This window comes from Panthera tigris, chromosome A3, assembly GCF_018350195.1.
Source record: "Panthera tigris isolate Pti1 chromosome A3, P.tigris_Pti1_mat1.1, whole genome shotgun sequence".
NCBI lineage: Eukaryota > Metazoa > Chordata > Mammalia > Carnivora > Felidae > Panthera > Panthera tigris.
Window position 1 is genome coordinate 54,012,587 of NC_056662.1, and position 24,568 is coordinate 54,037,154.

General features: G+C 47.3%; 1 protein-coding gene across 6 annotated transcripts in view; it reads left to right on the top strand.

Moving 5' to 3' along the window:
* Positions 1-24,568, top strand: part of UXS1 (UDP-glucuronate decarboxylase 1) — a 95,731-nt gene that overhangs the window by 56,052 nt on the left and 15,111 nt on the right. For all 6 annotated transcript variants that reach the window (XM_042981060.1, XM_042981061.1, XM_015544605.2 and 3 more), the window contains 4 exons: positions 5,780-5,884; positions 8,895-8,954; positions 11,758-11,879; positions 22,264-22,383. In XM_042981060.1, the coding sequence (XP_042836994.1) occupies positions 5,780-5,884; positions 8,895-8,954; positions 11,758-11,879; positions 22,264-22,383 (407 nt within the window). The remainder of the gene's footprint in view (positions 1-5,779; positions 5,885-8,894; positions 8,955-11,757; positions 11,880-22,263; positions 22,384-24,568) is intronic.

Consider the following 24,568-nt stretch of genomic DNA (forward strand, 5'->3'; position numbering starts at 1 on the left):
TGACAAGGCAGAACGCAGTAATTAACCAGTGGCACAGGCAGCCGGTGGTAAGAGTGATTATCTCTGACCAGGGCCTGCAAGAAGGCTCCCCACACAAACTGACATCTGAATTGAGCCTTGCAGGAGAAAGTATGGATTCTGCATATGCAAAGGAGATGGAGCGGATTAGAAATGCTTGCACCTTTTATTTGATGTCAGACTCACAAGGGATGGGCTCTCAGGGCACCCTTTTCTCCCGCGGTCTTTGATGCTTTGGGGACCTTCCTTTCTTCGCTGCATAGGTTGTCACCTCAAGAGTAAAAGCAGTGCTGAATGATGTCTTCTGTGAGATCACAACTCGTACCCTCGATTTGCACGGTCTTTGGGGAGCACGTGGCAACTGCACCTGCATGAGCAGAAATCCGGAGGTCGCAAGCTCAGTTCCAGGCACGCGCGAGTAGGCTCTTTGGGGTGGCACTCAGCTCTGAAGGTTCGGCCAGATTTACTGCATTGTGGATCTGGCCTGCTTCTGCCCGAGAGAAGCAGTGGGGTGTGATGAGATGTTTTATAAAGAGAAAATGCAAGGACTTCTGGGCGGCTCAGTCGGTTAAGTGTCCCGACTCTTGATTTTTGGTTCCGGTTATGATCTCGTGGTTCATGGGAATAAGCCCTGTGCCAGGCTTTACACTGAGAGAGCAGAGCGTGCTTGGGATTCTCTCTCTGTCCCTCTTTCCCTGCCCTCCCCCACTCATGTTTGCACTCTCTCTCCCCCTCTCTCTCAAAATAAATAAACTAAAAAATAAAAAAAATAATTGGAAATGCTGTAGCTGAATGTGGAGTTAGTGGTCAGCTACATACACCTGTGTTCTTGAGCTTTGAAGCAGGTGAGCACGAACAGACTGCTGTTACCGGTCCTGTCTGTAAGCTGGAAAGGACTAAACTGCCTTAAAATGATGGCATTTTGTGAGACCTGTCTTGTTAACTTACAGGTCTCACAGTAAAATCTTTGTTTGCTTCTTATTTTCAGCTATTTATCAACTGCGAGTAACTTGGGGGAGGGGGGAGGGTCAGAAAGCAATCCTAGGATTTTCCTATTATTTAGATAGACGCTCTTAACAAACTTGCATATTAACAGACTATAAATAATTTTCAAAGGTTTTGTGTTTTCTTAAAGAAAGATTGGTCTTTCAAAAGTGTGGGTTCTACTTTTAAATTAGTAGTCTTCAAATGTGGCTTTAAAAGTATCTGTGTCTATAAAGGTCCAGAGTCTCCCTGCCTGAGACGTCTGCCCCTGGATGCCAGGGGTCTAGGCATCTTTCACGCGAAAGCTTCACTGGGTGACAGATACATAGCAAGGATTGACTGAGAATCTTGAATGACTGGCAGTGGCTCATGAGCCTTATTTTTAGCTCTTATATTCCCAGAGTAGAGAAAGGGAAGAGAACACATATGTACACAAAAAACTATTCATTTTGACTTCAGCTTTAGTAAGTTATACCCTTTTTCCACTAATACTCTTTTTCATCTGCTTTTACGGCTCATCAGTATCTTACTTTGTTTTTTACCATATGAACCATTGATTTCAAGTGTACTAGTCTATAGTGTTAAACATATTATGTTAGGACAGCTCTCCAGAACTTTTTCACCTGCAAAACTGCAACTCTGGACCCACTGAACAGTAACGCTCCTCCTGGTAGTCACTGTTCTACCTTGCGTCTCTGAGTTTGACGACTCTAAGTACCTCGTGTAAGTGGAATCCTACTTTTCATGACCGGATTATTTCACTTAGGGTGATGTCCTGAAAGTACATCTATGTTGTAAGTATGTGACAGGATTTTTTTCAATTTTAAGGTTGAATAATATTTCAGTGTGTGTGTGTGTGTGTGTGTGTGTGCGCGCGCGCGCACGCACGTGCACGCTAACGCTATATTTTGTTTATCTGTTCATCTATCTGTGGATACTTAGGTTGCATCTACTGGGGGCCATTGTGAAGAGTGCTGCTATGAGCATGGGTTTATAAATTTCTCTTCGAGACCCTGCTTTCAGTTCTTTTGAGCATATACCCAGAAGTGAGATTCCTGTTCTTACATTACTTCTGTGTTTAAGACTTTGAGGAATCATCACACTGTTTTCCATAGTGGCTGCACCATTTTCTGTCACCGCCAAAGTGTACAAGGGTTCCATTCTCTCCACATCCTCAACAACACTTGTTGTTTTGTTTTTGTTTTGTTTTTTTTTAAATAGTAGCCATCCTAATGGGTGTGAAATGATACCTCATTGTAGTTTTGATTTACATTTCTGTGATGATTAATGATGTTGAGCCTCTTATCATATGCTTGTTGGCCATTTGTATATCATTTTTGGGCATACAAGTGCCTTGCCATTTTTTCAGTTATTTGATTCTGTTGATTTAGAGTTCTTTATATATTCTAGATATTAACACCTTTTCATATATATGGCTTGTAAATATTATCTTCCATTGTATAGTTTGCCTTTTTACTGTTAATTGTGTCCTGCGATTCTGTCAGAAAAGTTTTTAAGTTTGATGTACTCCTATTTTTCTGTTTTTGCTTCTGTTTTGTTGCCTTTGCTTTTTGTGTCCTACCCAAGAAATCTTTGCCATGATGTCATGAAGCTTTCTCCCTGTTTTCTTCTAAGAGTTTTATTGTTTTAGGTGTTACATTTAGGTCTTTTGTACATAGCGTAAGATAAGAATAAAATTTTATTCTTTTGCATGTAGATACTCAGTTTTCCCAACTGACAGTTAGAGACTGTGCTTTCTTCATTGAGTGACTTGGTGTTCTTATCAAAGATCACTGAACTATGTATACAAGGCTTTATTTCTAGACTTTGTATTCTATTCCATTGGTGTATACATCTGTCTTTATGCCAGTAACACACTGCTTTGATTAGTGTAGTTCTGTACTGTTTTGAAATCAGGAAATGTAAGTCTTCCAATTTTGTTCCTCTTTTTCAAAATTGTTTTGGCTAGTCAGTGTTCCTTGAAATTCCATATGAATTTCAGAATTTTTTTTTCTGTATCTGCAAAAATCACTATTGAGATTTTGATATAGTGTTGCAGAAGTATCTTCTTTTTAAAAAAATTGAGACTTTTTAATTTTTTTATTTATTTTGAGAGAGATAGAGAACAAGCAGGGGAGAGACAGAGAGGGAGGGAGACAGAATCCCAAGCAGGCTCCATGCCGTCAGCATAGAGCCCAATGCGGGGCTCAAACTTATGAACTATGAGATCGTGAGCTGAGCCAAAATCATGAGTTGGACACTTAAGCGACTGAGCCACTCAGGCATCCCCAAAATTAAGACTTTTTAAAGCAACCACATCAGAAGTTTTCTGGAATAGTCTTGGCAAAAAAGAAGCCTTGTAAATAATCCAGAAGATGGGGCCTATAGTCTTTTACATGTTGTTTTTGCTTTCTTGAGGGATGGTCATGGTATTGGAAAAACATATCCTTACCAGGTTTTTCCATGAGCCTGTGCAGTACCTAGAACCCCTTCCCCAAAGATACTGTCTTCATAGAACCATCCGGCTTCTGCTTTCTCCTAGTCTTGGTGGCTCATGTGTACTGAGCCTCCCAGATGTGCTTGGGCTTGAAAGACTGTGATAATTAGTGTGAATTAAGTAGAGACCAAGCTCACAGCCTAGAATATTATGCTCTTGTGTGGAGGCATCATTTCTGCCCCTTGTGTGAAGATAAACTGTCATCGGCTCTCACCCCTGGGTGAGTGTTCGGAAATAGCCCCGGCCCCTGAAGGCACTGTGGTGATTCCTATGCCATCCGGGCACGACAGGAGATTTTCAGGAGGGCATGGGTGGTGAGTGAGTGTCGGTGGGGAAGGTGGGCATTTTTTGGTGGGAGGGGACGTTTTCTGAGAAAGTTACATTGGAGAATTCACCATGGGAACTGTTTTTCCTAGTTTGCCGGTTTGCCTGTGGTTTCTAAAACCTAGCCCCTAATGTGCCATTACCTAAAAAGAGAGCAGTGGTCCCTGGTTAGGAAGAGGGTGGGAGGCCAAGGAGGTCCCTGCGGGCCCTCTTGAATGGGCGCTGAAGCCATGTACAAGGAGGTTTGTTTTGGCTGTGGTGTTTCATATCCTTGGCTCGCTGTGATGGTGGTGACATTTTCTTTCACCTGGAGCTGAAGTGCAGTGGCACAGAATAGACTTTGTCTGGAGGGATGGCTTTCCTATACATGCTATTTGACAGGGAGACATTGCTTCCCAAGGGCCTCTCTGCTGTGTGGCAGGTGCTCCTGACCCTGGAGAGCAAGGGTTGGGGATGGGGATGTTCCAGTGAATGCCTGTACACAGGGGAGTCGTGCAGAACCCAGTCATTTCACCATTTGTGGCTTTAAAAACCACCCTCCGACTACAACTGTAGTGATGGCAATACCGTATAATGCTCAAAAAGCTCTGGGTTTGGATTAAAATGGAACTGGGTTCAAATCCTGGCATTGTCATTATTTAACTGCTTCACCTGCAAGCTTCATAATCTCTTATGTAAAACAGGAATAATGGTGTTTTACCCTCAAAATTATGGTGATTATTACAATGCGTTATCAGCTGCTTAGTGATTGGTGCCAAAATCCAGGTTCTCAGAATGTCTCTTGCTCTGAATTAAGTGGTCTTCATTGTCCGTTCAAATCCAGATTCTATCTTGGTATTTAAAGTCTCACATGCTGTAGCTGGACCAAATTTTCACTGAGACCTTTCAGAGCCACAGCAGAAACTCTTGCCTTGTAGCCTCACCCTTTCCCGTCCCTGGTATGCAGCACACCCACTCCCAAGTAGCCCAGCCGGGAATGAGCTCCTGGCCCATCTCTCTGCACAGCCAGGCCCACCTCAAAGCAAGACCCCCTTGCCCAGTCTCCTTCATCAGGCCAGAATCCCCCAGAGCTGGTGATTTGTCATTGTATCCCCACCCTTGTCCTGTGTCCTTCACCAAATAGGCATTCAGTGAGTGAAGTCTTATTATTAATGTTAGTTTCCAGTGTATCTTTTTGCTCGTGAGCCACTAAGCAGATCCTCAATAAATAATCAGTCAATGAGGGGGCGCCTGGGTGGCTCAGTCAGTTGGGCGTCCCACTTCAGCTCAGGTCATGATCTCACGGCTCGTGAGTTTGAGCCCCGCGTCACGCTCTGTGCTGACAGCTCAGAGCCTGGAGCCTGCTTCTGCTTCTGTGTCTTCCTCTCTTTCTCTCCCTCCCCCGCTCACGCTGTCTCTCTCTGTCTCAAAAATAAACAATGAAAACAAAAATTAAAAAATAATCAGTCAGTGAAAAACAGAAACTACCCCCCAACTGTCATCTCAGGGTCTGGTTTTATGTACACAAGATTTGCAAAAACAAAGCAAAAGATTATTTCCTCCCGTACGTTAGTGCTTTTATGTCAGATTGGTTTTACAAATTAAAAACCTTGCTTGCTTTGGATGTTCATGTTTAATTCAGTGTCTGAAAAATTGGTCTTCCTCCTGATTTGCATGCTGTATCTGGGACAGATCTCAGAAAACAGTCAACTCTGGAATCAGATTGACTCTCGTTAGAGAACAGGCCCAGATTACTGGGCCCCCATGTGTTTTTGTTGCAGACAATTAGACTTTCTATTTTTGTTTAAAGTTCTTCTAATTGCAAAAGCAAATTACTTTTTATGAAGAGTAAAACAGTAGCAACTAGAATTTCAGTGCTACAGAAATGCCTGTATCATACAGTCTGATTCTTGGGACTTCAGAATATTTTTAATGTTTTCCGTGGAAATCACGAACTTCCATTTTTGTCTCCTTTAGTTGACCAGATATACCACCTGGCCTCTCCGGCCTCCCCTCCAAACTACATGTATAACCCCATCAAGACGCTGAAGACCAATACGATCGGGACGTTAAACATGCTAGGTAAGTTGTCCTTCCCTTATTTCGCAGCTGTTTTGGGGAATGTTGTAGGCAATCCCAGGCATAGGCCATCGACGTTCTGTTAGAGCTTGGTCTTAGACTTTAGACCCCTCCCTCACCCCTGGAGTGACTTTACGAGCCATCAGAGTTGTCATGGGGGACACCACCATCCTAGTAACCAGTCTGCACTGCCACAGTTGAATCCCCTGAGAGTGACCACCTGTCACTGTGACTGTGTGTGTGACTGTGACACCTTCCTTCACTTTACCCTGTGATACATGGTGTGTGTGCCTCTGAGCTGGAAGAGGCACTGGCGACTCTGATCCAAGGCCAGGTCGGTGCGGACTGCGCGCACGGGGGTTTCAGGAGTGCCCCTGGGAGGAGCAGAAAACCAGCCGACCTTATGGGGTTGTCCAAGCTGAGTGCCCAAGTCTAGGCTGAATTGCGGGATTCACCAAAGGGGGCCACGGGTGCGTGTTACAAACAACATGCCGTAGATTGGTAGCTGTGGATAATGCGTACCTATGAATGCTTGAAATCAAAGGCATCTCAAGTTTGACACAGGTTTCAAAAACTGGGAGTTTTGATTAGTTGCAAAGTGGGGGAAAAAGGAACCACTTTTTAAAATGTCAAGTGAAAAATGGATTTAATTATGGTAACATTTAAGACAGCTTCTATAAATGGGTTTGGGAAATGCAGCACTAAATTGTAATTCGAGGGAAGCATGGAGACAAGGGACCGACAGGGATGCCGGAGACTGGTTTTCAGTCCTCGTAGACTAAACAGTTTGAGGGGTCCAGCTCTGCAAGAAATAGATGATTCATTCTCCTAGTGTAGAAGGGGCTTTGTTCCCTTTGTTACAACCCCTGCCCTGGTCACTAGACAGAACAGGGTCTCCCTTCTGCTCAGAGGTAAGACACTGGTAGAGCTGCCTGCTGCTCCCACCCCTCCCCACACTCCCTCTGCCGCCCCAGCCGCCTCCTTCGTACCCAAGTGAGATACAACAGAGGAGCCACCAAGCATGTGATGTTTAAGAAGATAGCATCCATTGTGCAGTCACTGTGCCCAGGCACTGTCCTGTCTTTTGACAGGGAACTTGGTGTTTCCTGGAGAAGGCGATACATGGGCCCAGGCACCAGTGACACCAAGGAGGAAGGGAATGTTCCCAAAGGGAGGTGCCAGTGAAATGCTGTTAGAGTTCCAGGCAGAAGGGACTCGTGGGCCATGGGTGAGATTGGACCTGGAAGTCCTGAAGGAATGATAAACTCCTTTCAGGAATGACAGGGACAAAAGCTGAAGGTGGGGGACGGTCGCTCGGCCACAAAGACTTAAGAGGGACTTCATATTCCAGACGGAAAGAGGTGCTGTCATTAATCGCTTTGCACTTGAGACAAGATGCAGTGAACCCCCCCCGGCCTCTTCCTGGTGGGGCCCTTCCCTCTCTGTGGCTCCCCACTTCTCTGGGCCCGTGCTCGGTTTCTTCAAGATGAGACCCCTTTGTCCAGTCTCTGCATAAACATCTGGGCACTAGAACAACACAGGTGGGGCTCCCCTGGCTCCCCGCCAAGGGGTCCTCACGATGATGGAGATGCTCTGGGTCCTGAGTGTATCCATGTCAGTGTCCTGCTTGGGATATTGTACTCTGGTTTTGCAGCCTTTTACTGTTGGGGGGAATTCAGTAGAGGCTATGCAGGGTCTCTCTCTGTTGACTTTGTATGACCACATTTGACTCTACAGTTACCTCAAAAGTGTATTACCAAAAAAAAAAAAAAAAACATCCTGGGGTCCTTCCTTTTGAAACTGCTACTGATGCGTCTATGCAGTGATGTGGTACAGTGATCACTCGGCAGACTTCCGAGGGCTGAAATAGGAGTGAAAGAGACAGACCTGTGGTGTTGGTAGCCTTAGCCTATAAATTCCAGATCCTGCTACGTCCCTTTTTAGCATTTATTTGTTCCAGCATGTTGTGGCATTTGCGCAGATGATCTCCAGATCCTTCCTGTTTGGCAGCTCTGCTCTCTTGTTCTTGGGTGTCTTCATGGCTCCCTGCTTTCCTCCCCTGGGTGCTCCCACACCCACACCCCAGGACCCCTCATGCCAGGGCCCTTCTGTGTCACCTGGCTGCCTCCAGAAGTGCCCGCAGGCTGTGTGCGTACACCCAGCTCCCAGCCCCAGCACTTCACAGACACCTTGCTGGACCTCTGCCCCGTGGGTGGGCATGCGTGCAGCACTGGGTGTGTGGCACCCCCGGCCTGTCGATTTGGTGGCATCTGTCCACAAAGGCTCCATGGGGGAGTACGTTCGGGAGCCATTGGGTTAAGTGAAGGGCAATGGGCCTCTTTGGCACACAGCTGCCATGAGCCTCTGATGAACATTGGGACTTTGTGAGTGCCTAGAGACTTTCCATACCTACCTGACTACCACCGAGCACAGTGTTCTAGTCCATTTTGCCTGCAAGGGGTCTGTGCAGGAAAGCGTTTAGAGCCCGACACAGGGATGTCATGACTTGTTTTGGAGAAGGGGCTGTTGCAGCCGAGCCTTGAAGGAGATGGTGGGGGGGGGGGCGGTGTGGAGGGGCCCAGCCGGCGGGGGCTGGCTCCAGCACAGTCAGAATGCCAGGGGGCACGTCGAGGAAGTGGCAGGTGGGCCGCGTCACAGGGACGGTGGAAGGGAAGGTGCGTATGGCCTTGCCTTCTGCCTACTGGTGGTAACCCCGAACCCACACCTCACCAAACTAACAGATTCTCCATTTGGTCCTGCCTGCACCTACACCTACAAGTGTCCAACTAAATACTGTGCCTCTGAGGTTTCGTTTGTGTTCTTCTATTTTGGTTTTTTGTTTGTTTGCTTCAAGGTAGATACAATATGAGTGGATGGTGCACAGGGCACAGATGATCAGATACAATTAATACTAAAAAACTGCATCAACTGGCCACAAAAACATGCATGCGCTTCTGTAACTTCGTTTCCCTGAGGTTGTCAGCTTCTCTGATCGTATCTTTGCTTTCTGTAGGGCTGGCAAAACGAGTCGGCGCTCGCCTGCTCCTGGCCTCCACCTCGGAGGTGTATGGAGGTGAGTGGTGGGGCTCCCCCCGTCGTGCTTGCTCTGGGCCCATGGGACTGTCTCAGGTGAAGGAAGGAATCAAAAATGAGTGCAGGATTCCGTGTGTAAGACGGCCCAGCCCACTCTCCCTGCTTGTGCACGAGCCAGCAGCGAGGCCACCTGTCAGCCACCCGTGGTCTGCTCTCGGAAAAGCACGAACCCCTTTTCCTCCCGCCGAAGAACACCCTTGGACGACTGCTTCATGTCACCTTGCGCAGGAGGCCCCGCCATTTACAAAGCCACAGAGGGGTGTTTCCCATTCGGCTCTGAAAGGACCCCAGAAATCATGCAGTAGGGATTTTTTGGCCAGGTTAGCTGGAGCACGTTATTCTTCAGTATGAGCAGTGGGTGCTGTGAGCCTGACCCACCAAGAGCTCAGAGGTTGGCTTTTGCTTGCTTGGCAAAGAGATATGTACTGATTGCCTCACCTGTTGTATAACGACTTCTGGAAGAACCTTAAGTAGGGAATGCCAGAAAACCACGAGCCTGTTTTGCCAACCTGCAGAACTTTACCTCCCCTCCAGGCCCATTAAGCCAGCCTGGGTTAGGAGCAGGATGAGGGGTGCAGGTTCAACCCCAAACCAACGGGTGCAGGGTTGTAGAGGACGGCATTGTTGAAGCAGCAGAAGCTAGACCCTGACGTGCAACTTATCTACTTCACATTACTGTTTTGGACAGAGAAATGAAGTGAAGGGGCAAAACAGGAAGAGATGTTTGTTTTGTTTTTTTTCTTTTTAAATAAGGGAACTGATTGAAAAAAAAATCTAGAAAAAGAGAAGTTCTACTAAATGCAGTTCTATTCTTTGTAATCCCTGTGAAAATGAAATCTTGGCAGTTAAAAGCATCCACCCCCTACCTGTTCCCCTCATTGCTTTTAGAACAGACAGCTGAGTGGGTTTGCATTCCGCCTCCCTGTTGCTTTCCATAGCAAGACTTCACAAGGGGTCAGTTTCCCTTTATAAGTCATTGGATGATTCCCCTTCTCTTCCTCTGATGAGCTTTATATATCACAGTTGAGAGGGCTGAATTTTTTTTTTTTTTTTTAATTTGGTGAGAGAGCATGCAGGAGAGGGTCAGAGAGAGAGGGGGAGAGAGAGAATACCAAGGAGGCTCCACACTGTCAGCGCAGCATCTGACGCGGGGCTTTATTCCATGAACCGTGAGATCATCACCTAAGCAAGATCGAGAGTAGGACACTTAACCAACTGAGCCACCCACATGCACCTCAAAGGGCTGAATCTTTTTAAATGTCTCAGATATAAAGGTATTCCTCATATTGGCCAAAAGGGCACAGTGACATCTTTTCCCTGTCCAGCCTTCTTCCTCCTCTCACTTCATTTATTATCTGCACATTTGATGACAGTTTGTCATCAGTTTTTAGGGTTCTAAGTAACATCAGGGTGTAACTGGTCTGCTCTGATGTTTGAATAGTGCAGGAAACTGGCATTTTGTGGAGTGGGTGCTTAGTGTGTTAGCCTCACAAAATGCTGAGAAGGGGAGACTAATTGGAAATCAATTGTGACTCTAGACCTTTACTTTTATCACAGAGAGTGGGCACTTTTAAAGTGGTGTCTTGAAACTTGGGCACCCTGGACACTTCAGCCCAGGGTGCCAATTGAGGGACAGATGCATGCGTGTGCCTGGTCTTCTTTCTTACCATTTGCCAAATTTATGATGGTCTCTTTGGAGTCTAGCTTGCCTGGCCCTTGTCAGAAATTCCCAGAAAAGGCCTAATGTCAATCATCTGTTAACATCTGTGTGAAATTAAGTTGCTGGTTTTCTTCTCTCAGGGGGTATTTGCCATAGACCTCTTCTCTCATCCTGTAGTAGAAACATGCCCCCTTCTTAAGAGAATTTTAAACCACAGCACTGGATAGAGAGGTCTGAACCTGCCCCTGGATTCGGCCACACTGCAGGGGTGGGGGACACCAGTCTCCGAGGGGGGCCGGCCGACTCGGGCACCTGTGTATTCGTGACTCTGTATCCATGAGCTGCAGTCAGATTTTGGCTATAAGATAAGCACGAGATGAATTTATAACGCAGAGCTCCTGTACACTGTCCAGGTTTCTTGGCTATGGCTGTATAAAATTCCTAGTGTGCCATATAAATTAGGTATCCACATTCCCAAAATACACTTGTGTTAAAAAAGAATTTGTTACTAGGTTTCTTTAAATGGTCTGTGCCTTTGGCACATCTTAAAATGTGATTGATTTACACACCAGAGAAACAAAAGTTGGGAAATATAAAATGTGTGCTAAGGGAACAAGCGGTCATTTGCCTTAGGGACGCTCCGTCCTTCCACCTACACAGACCAGGGTACTAATGTCTCATTGAGGCTCTCGAGTTTGTTCTAGGGTTGTTGGCACGTGGGGAAGTCCTTGTGTTCCACAGAGGTGCTCCTGAAGTTATTTCAAGAAGTACAGGCTTTGCTGTAATTACATATTTTATAAATATAAAGTTGAACCATACATCCCTTCACGTAGATTACATTTAATTATAGCTTGTATAATTAAGTGTTAAGAACAGTTTACGGGAGAGGGGCTTGCAGTTGAGAGAACCCTGGTCTTTTACTTTATTTCTTCCCCTGTAAAAGTACTGTCCAGCCTGTCCCACTGGAACTTAGAGAATGGGCAGTGCAACATTGATCAGGGTCTCTCCATTTGTAAATGTTTACCCTGGTCTTTCTAGAGCAGTCTCTTGCATCGTAAATATTCATTGTTCACGATGCATACAAGCTTGATGAACACATGGTCTCACTTTCCTGCACTCACAGATCCTGAAGTCCACCCTCAGAGTGAAGATTACTGGGGCCACGTGAATCCAATAGGACCCCGAGCCTGCTACGATGAAGGGAAGCGCGTTGCCGAGACCATGTGCTATGCCTACATGAAGCAGGTATCGAACCGCATCCTGGGGGGCTTGGGGTGTAGACACATGGAGCACCTGTCCTGTCAAATGCAAAGCACCATACAGGAATGAAACGCCGTGATTAAGTGGCTACTGGGAGAGTTTAGTTTCCCACTACTGTAAATTAATAGTATTATCAGCAGCTTTTCCCGTGTATGTCCGTTTTAAAAAACAGTTTCCTGGAGATACATTCTTTGGTTTGGAATGCTGTTACATGACTATGAATGGTACATTTCTTTATTGCCTAATTGCCCATCAGCAGTTAGTAAGTGCCTGTGTTTTCCTGAAGCCTTCAAATTAGTGAAGTTTATTTTTGTTGTTGTTTACTTTTCTTCTGAGTTATTTAATAGGTCTGCAAATGAATTTATTATTGCTTTAATTTGAACTTCCTTAGGAATTGTTGTTTATATTTATTTCATACTGTTTCCTGCCTTCTTAATTATTCATTGCTCTACTGGAGGTTTCTCCCATGAATGGTGTCATGGGGCAGATCTGGTCACCCACATGGTGTAGCCAAAAGAGCCCACTGACCAAGAGGTGGAGGGCCTCGGTTCCCACCCCAGCTCTGCCTCCAGGCAAGGACCCAGAGTAGTCCATCCTTTCCTTGGTCACTGTCCCTGAGCTTGGACCAGCTTTCTGAGGTCCCCCCAGACATGCCCTCTAGTAGAGGGAGGGATATGGGCATAAATCATTGTGGACTGCAGTCAGATGGTGTGGCCCATACTCCTAGGACTTAGAGACTTGATTGCCTGTCCCTGGGAGCAGCAGGCGACCTCAGATGGCAGTGCACGTTGCATGAGGGGAGAGGCATTGTCAATGTGCCCGGCGCTGAGTGTCCCTGAGCATCTTTCTTTTTTTCAGAGGAGAGTTGTCAGGAGGGGTTTTTTCCCTTATATTTTTAGTGAAATACCAACATTAAAAACCTATAAAATAACCTCTGTCTATGTGGGCATATATTTATTCTGTCTTTTTTCTCAGCCAGAAGCAAAACTAATTGCTTTCTAAGCTACTTTGGGCAATCGGCTTGTATTATCCATTTATTTTAAGAAACATTAATCAGTGGATGCCTGGGTGGCTCAGTCTTCAGAAGCGTCAGACTTTGGCTCAGGTCATGATCTCAACAGTTTGTGAGTTCAAGCCCTGCACTGGGCTCTGTTCTATCGGATCTTCTGTCTCCCCCCGTCTCTGCCCCTCCCCTGCTCATGCTCTCTCTCTCAAAAATAAATAAACATTAAAAAAATTATTTTAAAAAAGGAGAAGCATTAATCAGTTATAGAAAGGGCATAACTTTCTCATTCTTGAGTCCAGAATACCTTGACCCCACAATTTAAGATTGCCTCCCGGGGCATCTGGGTGGCTAAGTCAGTTAAGTGTCCGACTTCGGCTCAGGTCATGATCTCGCAGTCTGTGAGTTTGAGCCCCACATCGGGCTCTGTGCTGACAGCTCAGAGCCTGGAGTCTTTCAGATTCTGTGTCTCCCTCTCTCTCTGCCCCTCCCCTGCTCTCACTCTGGCTCTCTCTCTCGCAAAAATAAATAAATATTAAAATAAAATGTACATAAGATGGCCTCCCAGGTACAGAGAACAATGTCTGGATATGTTGGTACTTGAGAAAACTAACCTGTGTTCTTAAGGGGCACGTGTTGCGATTTTATTGTATAGAGTTTGAAGACTTGTGTTTCTCAACTGTTTTCTTTTGCTTTCATTCTTGTGGTGTTTCTTAGTGAATTTTTAGATAGGTTAAAGCTGGTGGGCAAATAGGTCATTTTAATTGAACTTTTATTCAGTGAGTCTAAGGAGTGTCTATAGGGAATAGCTATCTCCTCAAGGTATGAGCTCATGGTAATTGTGATAGTAATAATATAGCCAGCATTTATTGAGCACCGACTGTATGCCAGGAACTGTGATACACATCCACACACTAGCTAGGGTACTCATTTCAAAAACACAAACTACCATTGCATCCGATTCATCTGGCTCATGATATCGGGAATGTAGCATCTAGATAAATCTGGATCTGTCAGCATTTATGTTTCTGCTCACGGAGGTCTTGGGAGGTTAATGGCACAAGTAGCATTACTCTGAAAACTGTAAACTCATGTTCCCATTAGAAGCTCCTTGTGTGTACAGTTGGTTTGTGCCTAAGTGTCCCTGATAAGAGCCCTGTCAAGAGGGTGTCCCTGCATTGCAGGGGCTGTCCTGGTGAAGGACAGTCCCTCACTTGAATGATGCCTTTACTGTGGAATGTCTGGGATGTGCTTCACACACCGAAGGCCCCAGCAGACGAGTGTTGTGTGGATGGAAGAGTCACATCCATGGTCAAGTTAATCGTGTGCTTCTCACTGGAACACCAGGGGCTCTACCTGTGGGAACTATGTCCTGGTACTAGGTCTCAGAACGCCTTGTAGAAGAAAGGCTCTGTGCTTTTGAGAAGCTTGGGGTCTCGGCTGACAGCACCTAGTGGCCTGTAGACTTGTCCAGACTCATCACATTGTTTGGCACACCTGTCCAAGGACTCGTGTTGGGTGAGTGTTACAGTCACTGTCATCTGGAAATAACACATGCCCCTTGTGGCCAGTTGGGACTCGTAAGCAGATGTGATGCACTTCCGCCGTAGCACTGCTCCTGCTCCTGTGGGGTAGCCATTAGGTCAGGGAGTGGCCGTGCCTCTGGGTGGCAAGGTCATGTCTGGTTCTGGTGGCCGCACAGCAGACAAGTAGAGGTCATGCCTCTTGATGTGTGGACAGCACAGCCAAGGGCCATGCACTGGGGCAGAGGTCACTGGCCTTGCCCGAGTTCTGAGAGGCCTGTGAAGAAGGCACAGCATGGGCTTCCCACCTTCACCCCACTACTATTTGCCTTACAAATAACTCTGCTTCCTTGCAGGGAGAGCCATGGGTCCACAACTGGGCCCCCTACGGGTTCTCTCTCCCTCCTTAGTCTGAATCCATGCTGAGGAGGAGGAGAGAAACATTGGTGCATTTCCTGCAGTCGAAAAGTGTTTTGTGTTGCTGCTCTGGCAGGATGCAGGGCCAGGAATAGAAAATAAGAAAACACAGATGAGCAGGAAGGAAGAAAAATTGTTACCCGTAATCCCATCCAGAGATAAAAATAAGGACAAAACAAATAAACGCCGCCATGTGAAGACTGTGAAGGATGTAAACGTTTAGGACCCAAGTAAAATCTTTTACTCGGGATTATTATATTAGCTCTGAGAAAGAGTAGGTCGGACACTTCCTGTGCATATGGGGTTGGCTCCTCTGGGTGTGGCCTGGTCTGAGGGAGTCAGTGTTGGCCCCTCTGGGTGTGGCCTGGTCTGGGGCAAATCAGACCATCTTTGGGGTTCTCACTCCCAAGTGACTGATTTTCAGAACTCTGACTTTGCTGCTGCTTGTGCTTCCTTAGTGGATGTAGCCCTTGTGGACCCTAAGTGCTCAGTTCAGTGCCCCGCAGTTCTGGAGGTGCTGCCCTGCAGGCCTGTTCTGGGTGGCGCAGAGGAGCCGGACCCTGTGGGCTGTGAGGGCCTGCGGTGTGCTGGCCTCTGTTAGGGCTCAGTCTGTAGGGCTTAGTCTGTTTAATATCCCCTCATTCTCATGATGCCTTTGAAGTAGGGGTGGGTGGCCCATTTTCCAGATGGGAAGGTGGGCTACAAAACTTGTTCTTAGCTCCCTCGCCTGTAAGTGGAGTCAGGACCCACACTGGCGGCAGCGCGTGCTCCTTGGCCCTTTCCTGGTGGTCCCGGTGGGGCATCGCGGGTGAGGGAGCTTGGCTGGGCAAGAGAAGGTGCAGCTCTGAGTCCACGGGCGTCGGCGCTGCCCTGAAGCACACGCACTCAGTGAGGACACCTGGGCCGGCAGTCCACACGGCATTGCTCTGGAATGACCAGCCGCTGATAGAGCGGTGAGGTTAACCACCAAGGAACTGTGCCAGTTTATAGTTATAAATTCAGCCTTTCAAGATAGCAAGATACATTCAAAGCTTCAGGTGTACGATTTACGCTGTCTGGAAACAGATGAAAAAAGAATGACCAGAGAGAAGGATAAACCATCATCCTTTGGCATATTTTTACTTAGTTATTTCAATAACTTAAACTCTTTTTTTTTTTTTTTTTACATGACACATCTCCTCTGAAGTGTCAGTTGTCACTTCATTGGGAAGACCCCATATGGTATGTGGTTGTATCTTACTCTGAATAAATCCAATAGATAAGGATGGAGAATATAATCAAGATGAAAAGAGGCATGAATAATCTTGGTCTAAAGATTTTAGAGATCTTTTTCTAAAGATCTAAAGGACGATTTTCCCTTTTCCAAAAGATTCTCAGAATCCTGAGTTTGTTTTCATGTATGGAAATATGCTAACATATTCTAAATAGAACCTGACTTCCCAGAAAAATCTATCACACGTACACGTTTCAGGACACATCCTTTACAGAAGGAGAAGCTCCCGTGAGTCTTCTTCCAGGGGGTGGAATGAGATGGAACCCAAACAGGATCGTCACCTTTACAAAAACATGTGAAAGGCAAAAATAGCATTCAGGGTTGGTTTTTCATCGAGCCGTTACAGAGGCTGTGAGCCCTCCCCCCACCCCCCCCCACCCCCCCACCCCCCCACCCTCCCCGAGCGCCTTACCCAGAAGCCACACACAGCATCTCAGCATCGCGCCAGGTGCCAGAGCCTTGACCTGTGTCCGGGACCATCTGGGCTTTGTCTCGGTTTATTCTGTTCATGTTAGCAAGGTGTGTCCTTGGGTATCAGAAAAGGCAAAGAGAGGTTACTTTTGGAGTCCGGGAACGCTCAAAAATTTTCCCATATAAATTCATGGTAATTGCTTCTTTGTTTTATGTCATCCCAGCTTATGAAGGGTTTCATAGAAACACTCTACTTCTGGATCCCAGGGGAAACCTGTCCTTTGAACTTGTCAGGGAGGAATTAAGGTCTGCGTTCTTTGTGCACATGGATGAATCTGGGGACTTCAAATGTGGGGACTTGTCCACTCGCTGTGGTCAGTGGTTGGTGTGCAGTTGAGCTCATGGCCCCACGTGACTCTGACTCTCTGGGGTCTGTGGCCCACCTACAGGACTGGGTCTGCAAAACAAGCCACCATTCATAAAACCATAGATTGGCCAAGCAGAAAGACTGAAAACTCAGAAATCATCGAGTCCAGTGGCCTTTTGGGTTTTGTTTTATTTTGTGACATCAGGGTACTTTTTTGTTTTAATTTTTTTTAATATTTATTTATTCTTGAGAGAGAGAGAGACACACACACAGAATGTGAGCAGGGGAAGGGCAGAAAGAGAGGGAGACACAGAATCCGAAGCAGGCTCCAGGCTCTGAGCTGTCAGCACAGAGTCTGACGTGGGGCTTGAACTCATGAACTGTGAGATCATGACCTGAGCTGAAGCCGGACGCTTAACCGACTGAGCCACTGAGGCACCCCAGGGTACTTTTAAAAAATTACATAGTTGGTATATATGTTTTAGTTTGAAAAATATATATTCAGCAAGCAGCTTATAAGTCAAATGTTTGAAGGTAGTATTCACCCGTAGGGGTCAAGACTCGTGGCCTGGAGTTGTCCAGTGCCAGCCTTGTCCTGTCTCCTGGCTCCATGGCTTACTCGCTGAGCACCTGGCCCTCCACACCCCACAAGTCCCAGCCGGAAACTGGCAGAGTAGTACTTACCCCTCCTGGCTTCACCATGCGCTGCACAGCGAACACTCTGGGCTGATTGTTAAGACCAAAGCAGGGCTGTTGAGAGTGATTGCCAGGCAGACACGTAGCTAGCGGCCCCTGACCTTGTGTGTCCTCCTCCCTCCGCCACCACTGAGAGCGAATTGGAACTTTTTAGCACTTTGGAGAACCCTGCACGGCAAGACTGCTCTGTGTTCTGTAACGGCCTGCAGACCTCATCAGGATGCATTTAGGAGGGGTCGTAGGGGAATTACCCAGGTCACTGTTCAGGGCCTCATGATCCTATTGCTCTTGGGACGTGAGTGCACTTCTCCCAGCGGTGTCAGGAGGATTATGGAAGCATCACAGAGTCAGGCCCGTCGTATCCAGGAGCATTTCTTATTTCTCCTGTCCCCATCCCTGCCTTCCGAGCAGGCTGCCCACAACCACGGAGCGGGTGGCAGATGGTCAGCTCTTGGTCGGCACCTGCTCTCTCGAAGCAGGGCTTCTGTGTTCTGTCCTCCGGCACCTGCCATCAGCGAAGACAGTGACTGTGATCATGCTGTGTTGTTCAGTAGCTGGCGACAGTAGTTGCCAAGCAATGATTGCATTTTAAAAGAGAGCGTTTGAGGGAGAGCTCATTTAATCCCTGCTGGCAGCATTTCTGTCCTCTGGAGATATTTGGGGAGGGAGGAGTCTTTGTTCCCTCACTGTATCTCTTGAGTTACCACTGGTTGATCAGTCAGGCCTGCCTACCAAACCCTTCACCCTTCTTGGGCCCTAGAAATAGGGGAAGAGACCTTCTGATGCCAACTTACCATCTGGGGTTGTGTATTACTGCAGTCTGGCCACGGTTTCCAAAGCCCAGTTATCAAAGCAAGCCACGTGTTCTTTACCTACGTGTGCTTACATATGCTCACTCGGGTGGCACCCCAAGCATTGTCTTCTCTTAGGTTTCCACTGGTTTTGTGTTGCTGTGTCTCAAACTTAGAGGAGTCGCCCTAATGCTTGATAAAAAGCTTCCTGATGCTCGGAGTCCTAAGTGAATGACTCCTGATCCCCACCCAGGACAAAACCACGGACACAGTGAAACCCAGCCATTCTGAAAGACTCGGCAGTTCCTTTTCCGGGTTGCTGGTGTGTGTGTGCACGCACGCGTGTGCGTGTGCAGAGATCCTGCAACATGCCATGGTGGAAAGTCACGCACTAGCGCGGTAGTCACCACGACTCTGTCCCTGGCAGACGGAAGGTTGAATATGAATTAGGAGTTTGTGCATGAGTTTGCTCATTGGTCCTTCAGAGGAGGGTCTCCCCGAAGAGGCATTGCAGCCTGTAGGCACCTTCTGGGGTTTCATCCAGGGAAGTAGGCTTTGTGTCAGACACTGGCCCTTTCCTCAGGTGTGAGACGGGGAGTAATTATACCTTCCTCCAAGGTGCGTATGTGTCCACCCACCAAGCTGCCACCATAAGCAGCCGTGTCAGTATCTGTTGACTGTCCACCCTGTCATGCAAGGGCCCTGCAGGATAGCAGGGGAGGAGGGCTGTTAGACTGTGCGTGCAGAATGGGGGTGGCCTTTGTGTCCTGAGGAGGCAGTATGCAAACTCCAGAGCCACTGCATGATAGGAGAGCGGGTCTTATGTTGCATGAGCCTTGGGTTTATGTTGATTTCATTTGAGAGCTATGGATTTCATGTTTCAGAGCTCGAATTCTCGGAAAGGTGAGGTGGCTATCCTGGCAACCACACCTATCCAGAGGCATTGTCCTATAGCACCTAAGTTTATAACCCAAATGGGAAAACCATAAAAACAGGCTCCTTTACATCCTGGTCAGTTCGTGTCTTCAGAACACGGCTTTTATAAGGCCTTGTTCTGGAAGGTTGTTCCAGAGGATAAAGTTCAGAGGATGAAAGCATCTGATTTGTTGCAAACCTTGTATAGCCCACGAGCTTCCCCCTGCTGGGCACGTGGGTTTGGCTCTTGTAAATTTGCTGAGGCTTTTCCAGTCTTTTTCTAGAATAATGTCATATTCATCCACTTCTGATCTTTCCTCATCTTAACAATTAAATGCAAGTGGCTACTTTTCGAGTTCTTTTCTACTGAGGTCAACATCTCTGCTTCTTTCTCCCCCTCACCCCATTTTGGAAATATTTTCTGGTTAGTTCAGTACAGAAAAGAATGATTTATTCATGGACCTAGAATTAGAGCTCATACCTTAATCCTAAAACTCTGAGTAGCTCATGTGAACATTATAATGTATTGCTGGGAGGCCCTAGCAAAAATGTAGCCTTCTGGTTTCTAGAAGTGAGCTGTTTGCTGGATCCATGCTTCCCAGCAGTTTCACATCTTGGTGCCCATAAAATTGCTAATGTTTGTCTAGCAACTGGGACAGAGATAAGGCTGCCGTGAGCAGAGGTGGCCAGCCAGGTGGTTCCAGCCACAGGGAGACCTCATGGACCCTTGGGACACTGTAGCTCATCACCTCTCAGTCATCCCAGTGGTGGTGAAGTCTGTGCATAATCAGCCCGGTTAGCTGAGGGTCCATTGGCTCCTAGCCTGTGCCAGATCTGAGGCAGTAGAATTAGAAAAGATAAGAACTTTCTGGTCAAGTAAACACAATAGCAACTACTGCTTTTGGCTGCCAGGCCCGTGCCAAGCGTTATGCAGGACCGGCTTCCTTTTTATGATCCCCCTGTGAGGTACGTACTGTTCCTCTCCAAAGAATAGTGCAGCTCAGTGAGAACAAGTGGAGTTGGAGGGCACATGAGCCCCTGGGCCTCACGCTGCCATCCTGCCTGTCCTCAGACGCCTGGAAAATACGTGTCTGTAGTCTAATGGGTGAAACAAATTAGAGACACAGATGCTGTGGAAGTCCACTAATTCAGGGTGTAATGCAAACATTTAACTTTTTTTTGAGAGAGACCGAGAGCACACATGAGCACATGCACAGGGGAGGGCCAGAGGGAAAATCTCAAGCAGGCTGCGCACGCAGCACAGAGCCTGATATGGGGCTCCATCTACTGACCGTGAGAGCATGACCTGAGCAGAAATCAAGAGTCGGACACTTAAACAACTGAGCCCCTCAGGCGCCCCAAAACATTTAACTTTTTGATTCATGAAAAAGTAGCCTGTGAAATTAAGAATTGCGTGAGATAGTTTAGAGAAGCCTTTTGGGGTTTAAAAATGTACTTTCCTGGGGGCACCCGGGTGGCTCAGTTGGTTAAGCATCTGACTTCGGCTCAGGTAATGATCTCACTGCTCGTGAGTTCGAGCCCTGCATCAGACTCTGTGCTGACAGCTCAGAGCCTGGAGCCTGCTTCAGATTCTGTGTCTCCCTCTCTCCGTGCCCCTCCCCCATTCATTCATATTCCCTCCCTCCCTCCCTCTCTCTCTCTCTCTCTCTCTCTCTCTCAAAAGTCAATAAAACCATTAAAAAAAAACTTTCCTGATTATAGATTTGAAAATATACTTTTCTTGATCACAAAAGTACTACATATTTCCCATGATTATAGCAGCACTATCAACAATAGCCAAAGTATGGAAAGAGCCCAAATGTCCGTTGATGGATGAATGGTTTAAAAAATGCGGTATATTATAGACAACGGAGTATTACTCGGCAATCAAAAAGAATGAAATCTTGCCATTTGCAACTACGTGGATGGAACTGGAGGGTATTATGCTAAGTAAAATTAATCAGAGAAAGACAAAAATCATATGACTTCACTCATATGAGGACTTTAAGAGACAAAACAGTTGAACGTAAGGGAAGGGAAACAAAAATAATATAAAAACAGGGAGGGGAACAAAACAGAAGAGACTCATAAATATGGAGAACAAACTGAGGGTTATGAGAAGGGTTGGGGGGGGATGGGCTAAATGGGTAAGGGGCATTAAGGAATCTACTCATGAAATCATTGTTTCACATATGTAACTAATTTGGATGTACGTTTTAAAAAATAAAAAATAAAATTAAAAAAATTTATCTTACTATAAAAAAGAAGTAATACATATTTATTGGAACAAAAATAGATTTAAAAAACACGTAGAAGAAAGTGAGCACCTGTAATCCGACCATGTAGAGACAGCCATTTTAAATAATGTTGGCATGTATCTTTCCAGGTCTTTTAGATACCAACCTACAGGGGGTGCCAGATTGTCTTTAGGTTTTCACTAAAACAAGTTTTCCAGTGGACCAGATTGGGAGTGTAAGACAGCGTGGCTCTTCAAAAGAATACCCGTATGTCCCTTCTTTTCCAGGATAAAGTATTTGCTTGTTTTTCTTCAAATCAGCTATTAAACATTCATTGACATTTAAATCACTATTGACTAGTAAACCTGCAGGAAATACTGTGTGAAGAAGATTATAAAGGACTATGCATGGCATGGTCCTATTTGGGAAATAGATATTTATTTGCTGGGAAAAAATTTTTCTCCAAACGTGTTTTCCCCTTGTACTGTTTAGCTACCTCTCAGGTTTTCTGGCAGAGGGTTGATGCCAGTGGCCTGATAGTGGGATTGGGGACACATTTGAGTTTGGTATAACTGTGTGCAGTCCTCATATTTGTTAACGAATGCATCATGTAGACTGAACCAGAAAACCACCCTCATCTGGGAGCAAAAAGCCAGACATTTTCAGACTTCCTTTATGGGCCGGGCACCAGAAACACAAAGTGAACTGCATCTCACGTCCTCTTCTGCTGTTCCAGGAAGGCGTGGAAGTGCGGGTGGCCAGGATCTTCAACACCTTTGGGCCACGCATGCACATGAACGACGGCCGGGTCGTCAGCAACTTCATCCTGCAGGCGCTACAGGGCGAGCCGCTCACGGTTTGTGCGGGCCTCGGGTGGGGGCAGAAAAAGTTGGCAGTCTGCCAGCAAGTGACAAAGGAGCAGTGCCTCTTGGTTCAGGGAATAATTTTCCCGCAGTTGTCCCTTTGCGCGGGGCACATCCTGCTGCCCTTAGTGACGAGGAGGGAAGGCGCAGGGCTAGAACCCGGAAGAGAAGCAGCAGAACCTGGTGGGCTTGTTCTCCAGGCGCACAGATAGTCTAGTGTGCGGGCTACAGCCTGGTCCATGCTGCTTGGGTCCATGCTGCTCGGTATGTCTGGCCGCACCAGCCTGCCAGCAACCACCTTTCTGGACACTGTTCTGGCCCTCCAGCTGTAGCCAGGGCTGTGTGTGTCCTCAGTGACCCTCAGATTGCTAAGTGAGGTGTCTGGGGCAAGTCTTGGCAGTTGTCATGGTGACGCCCATATGCCCTCTGCTGGTTGCACTCAACCTGGGAGGCTTCAGGACCCTGGTGGTTTGGGGTCAGTGGTTCAAGCGTAGAGTACAGGTGAGCACCAGCCGCCTGATGCCCTCAGATACCCCTGTGGCGTCAGGATGGGTAGCTCATCTCCACCACCCCCTGTCGCCTCCTCGGGGAGGAGTGGCTCTCGCCTGCTCTGTGTGGGGTTTGCTGATTCAGTTCAGATGGTTTTCTTTGGTTTTGCTCAATCCTCAGTTCTCTCTTCCTCTCCTCTTCCTGCTCCTCTGCCCTCCTGCCTCCTTCCTCCTCCTCCTCCTCCTCCTCCTCCTCCTCCTCCTCCTCCTCCTGTCTTCCTCACATCTTCCAGCCCTGTAGCCTCTGCGTCCTTTCAGGCTCAGTGTTTGGTGGACATCCAGGGTAGATAAGGGTCTGGTTACTCTGAAAACTGCAGGATGGTTTGCTTATCAGCTGAGTGGATTCCGGAGGGAACGTTACAGCTCTGTGTACATACGTATCCATCCATCTGTCTCTCAATAGAGTAAATTTACCGTCTCCTATTCAGTGATGTTTGCATCCATTAAGTCACTCAGTGCTCACGACAGATGTGGGGGACGCAGATTCTATTAGCCTGTTGTCCAGATGGGGAGACTGAAGCTCCATTAAGTCACTCAGTGCTCACGACAGATGTATGGGGCGCAGGTTCTATTAGCCCACTGTCCAGCTGGGAAGACTGAATCATGGAGGTTAGAGGAATTGCCCAAGCTTATGTGGCCGGACAGCGGCTGCCAGTCGGAGCCGGAGCCTCTGCTCTCGATCGCTGTTCCCTGTGGTGCTCCTATTTCTTCTTGGCTAGGTTGGCTACACCACTGCCTATTCAGAACAAAATGCTGAGCCTGTTACAAGATGATGTGCCCCCTGATCCAGGGCAAGACACATGTTGTGGGTGACTTTCCTGCACACATGCGGGAGAGAGGTGAATCCAAACCCTTTCTCAGGGTGCCACACACCTGCTCCCCCCTCCCACTTACCAGCTGCTGGTTCCAAGCCTCGGGGCCTGCAGATGGCCACGCCGTGGACACCCTGGCTCCTCTCCTTCTTACTCCATTGGCACAGCCTGGTGGTCTTGCCATAGAGAGATTCAGAATCCGGCCCCGTCTACCTCTTCTGTCACTGCCCCTGGCCCTCATGCCACACACTCCCAGTTTATTGCCCTGGCCTTCCAGCCGCTCATTCTCCCTGTCAGGGGCTCTCTGCCCAGCAGCCAGGGGATCCTTTAAAGATAAGTAGAAGCTCGAGAGCTTTCACCTGCTGAGAGCGTGATTCACGGGCCTCCCTGCATACCCCAGCTTTTTGCCCCGCTGCTCTGCAACCCCAGCTTTTTGCTTCTACCTTTCCAGGGAGCACATTCCTTCCAGGCATCTCCTTGTTCAATCATCCTCTCATCTGGACCATTCTATATGTAATGACACCCACCTGCCACTCTCCCCTCCTAACCATGCTTTCTGTTGTTTTCCCTGCACTGATCACTGACTGAAGTATTATTTTTCCAGCCACCAATCCCCTCTCGAGTGTCAGCTCTGGAATCAGGATCTAGTTTCATTCATGGCCGAGTCCCCAGCTGCCAGAAGAGTGCCTGGTGCCCAGGAGGCGTGTGATGAGTGCTGGTCAAGCTAACGATTGGGTTTATAGTGGCTGCTTGCCTTTGTGATGAGCACAAGGGCTCTGGGGCTTGTTCTGGAAGTAGTGGGCTTAGTGTTACTGAAA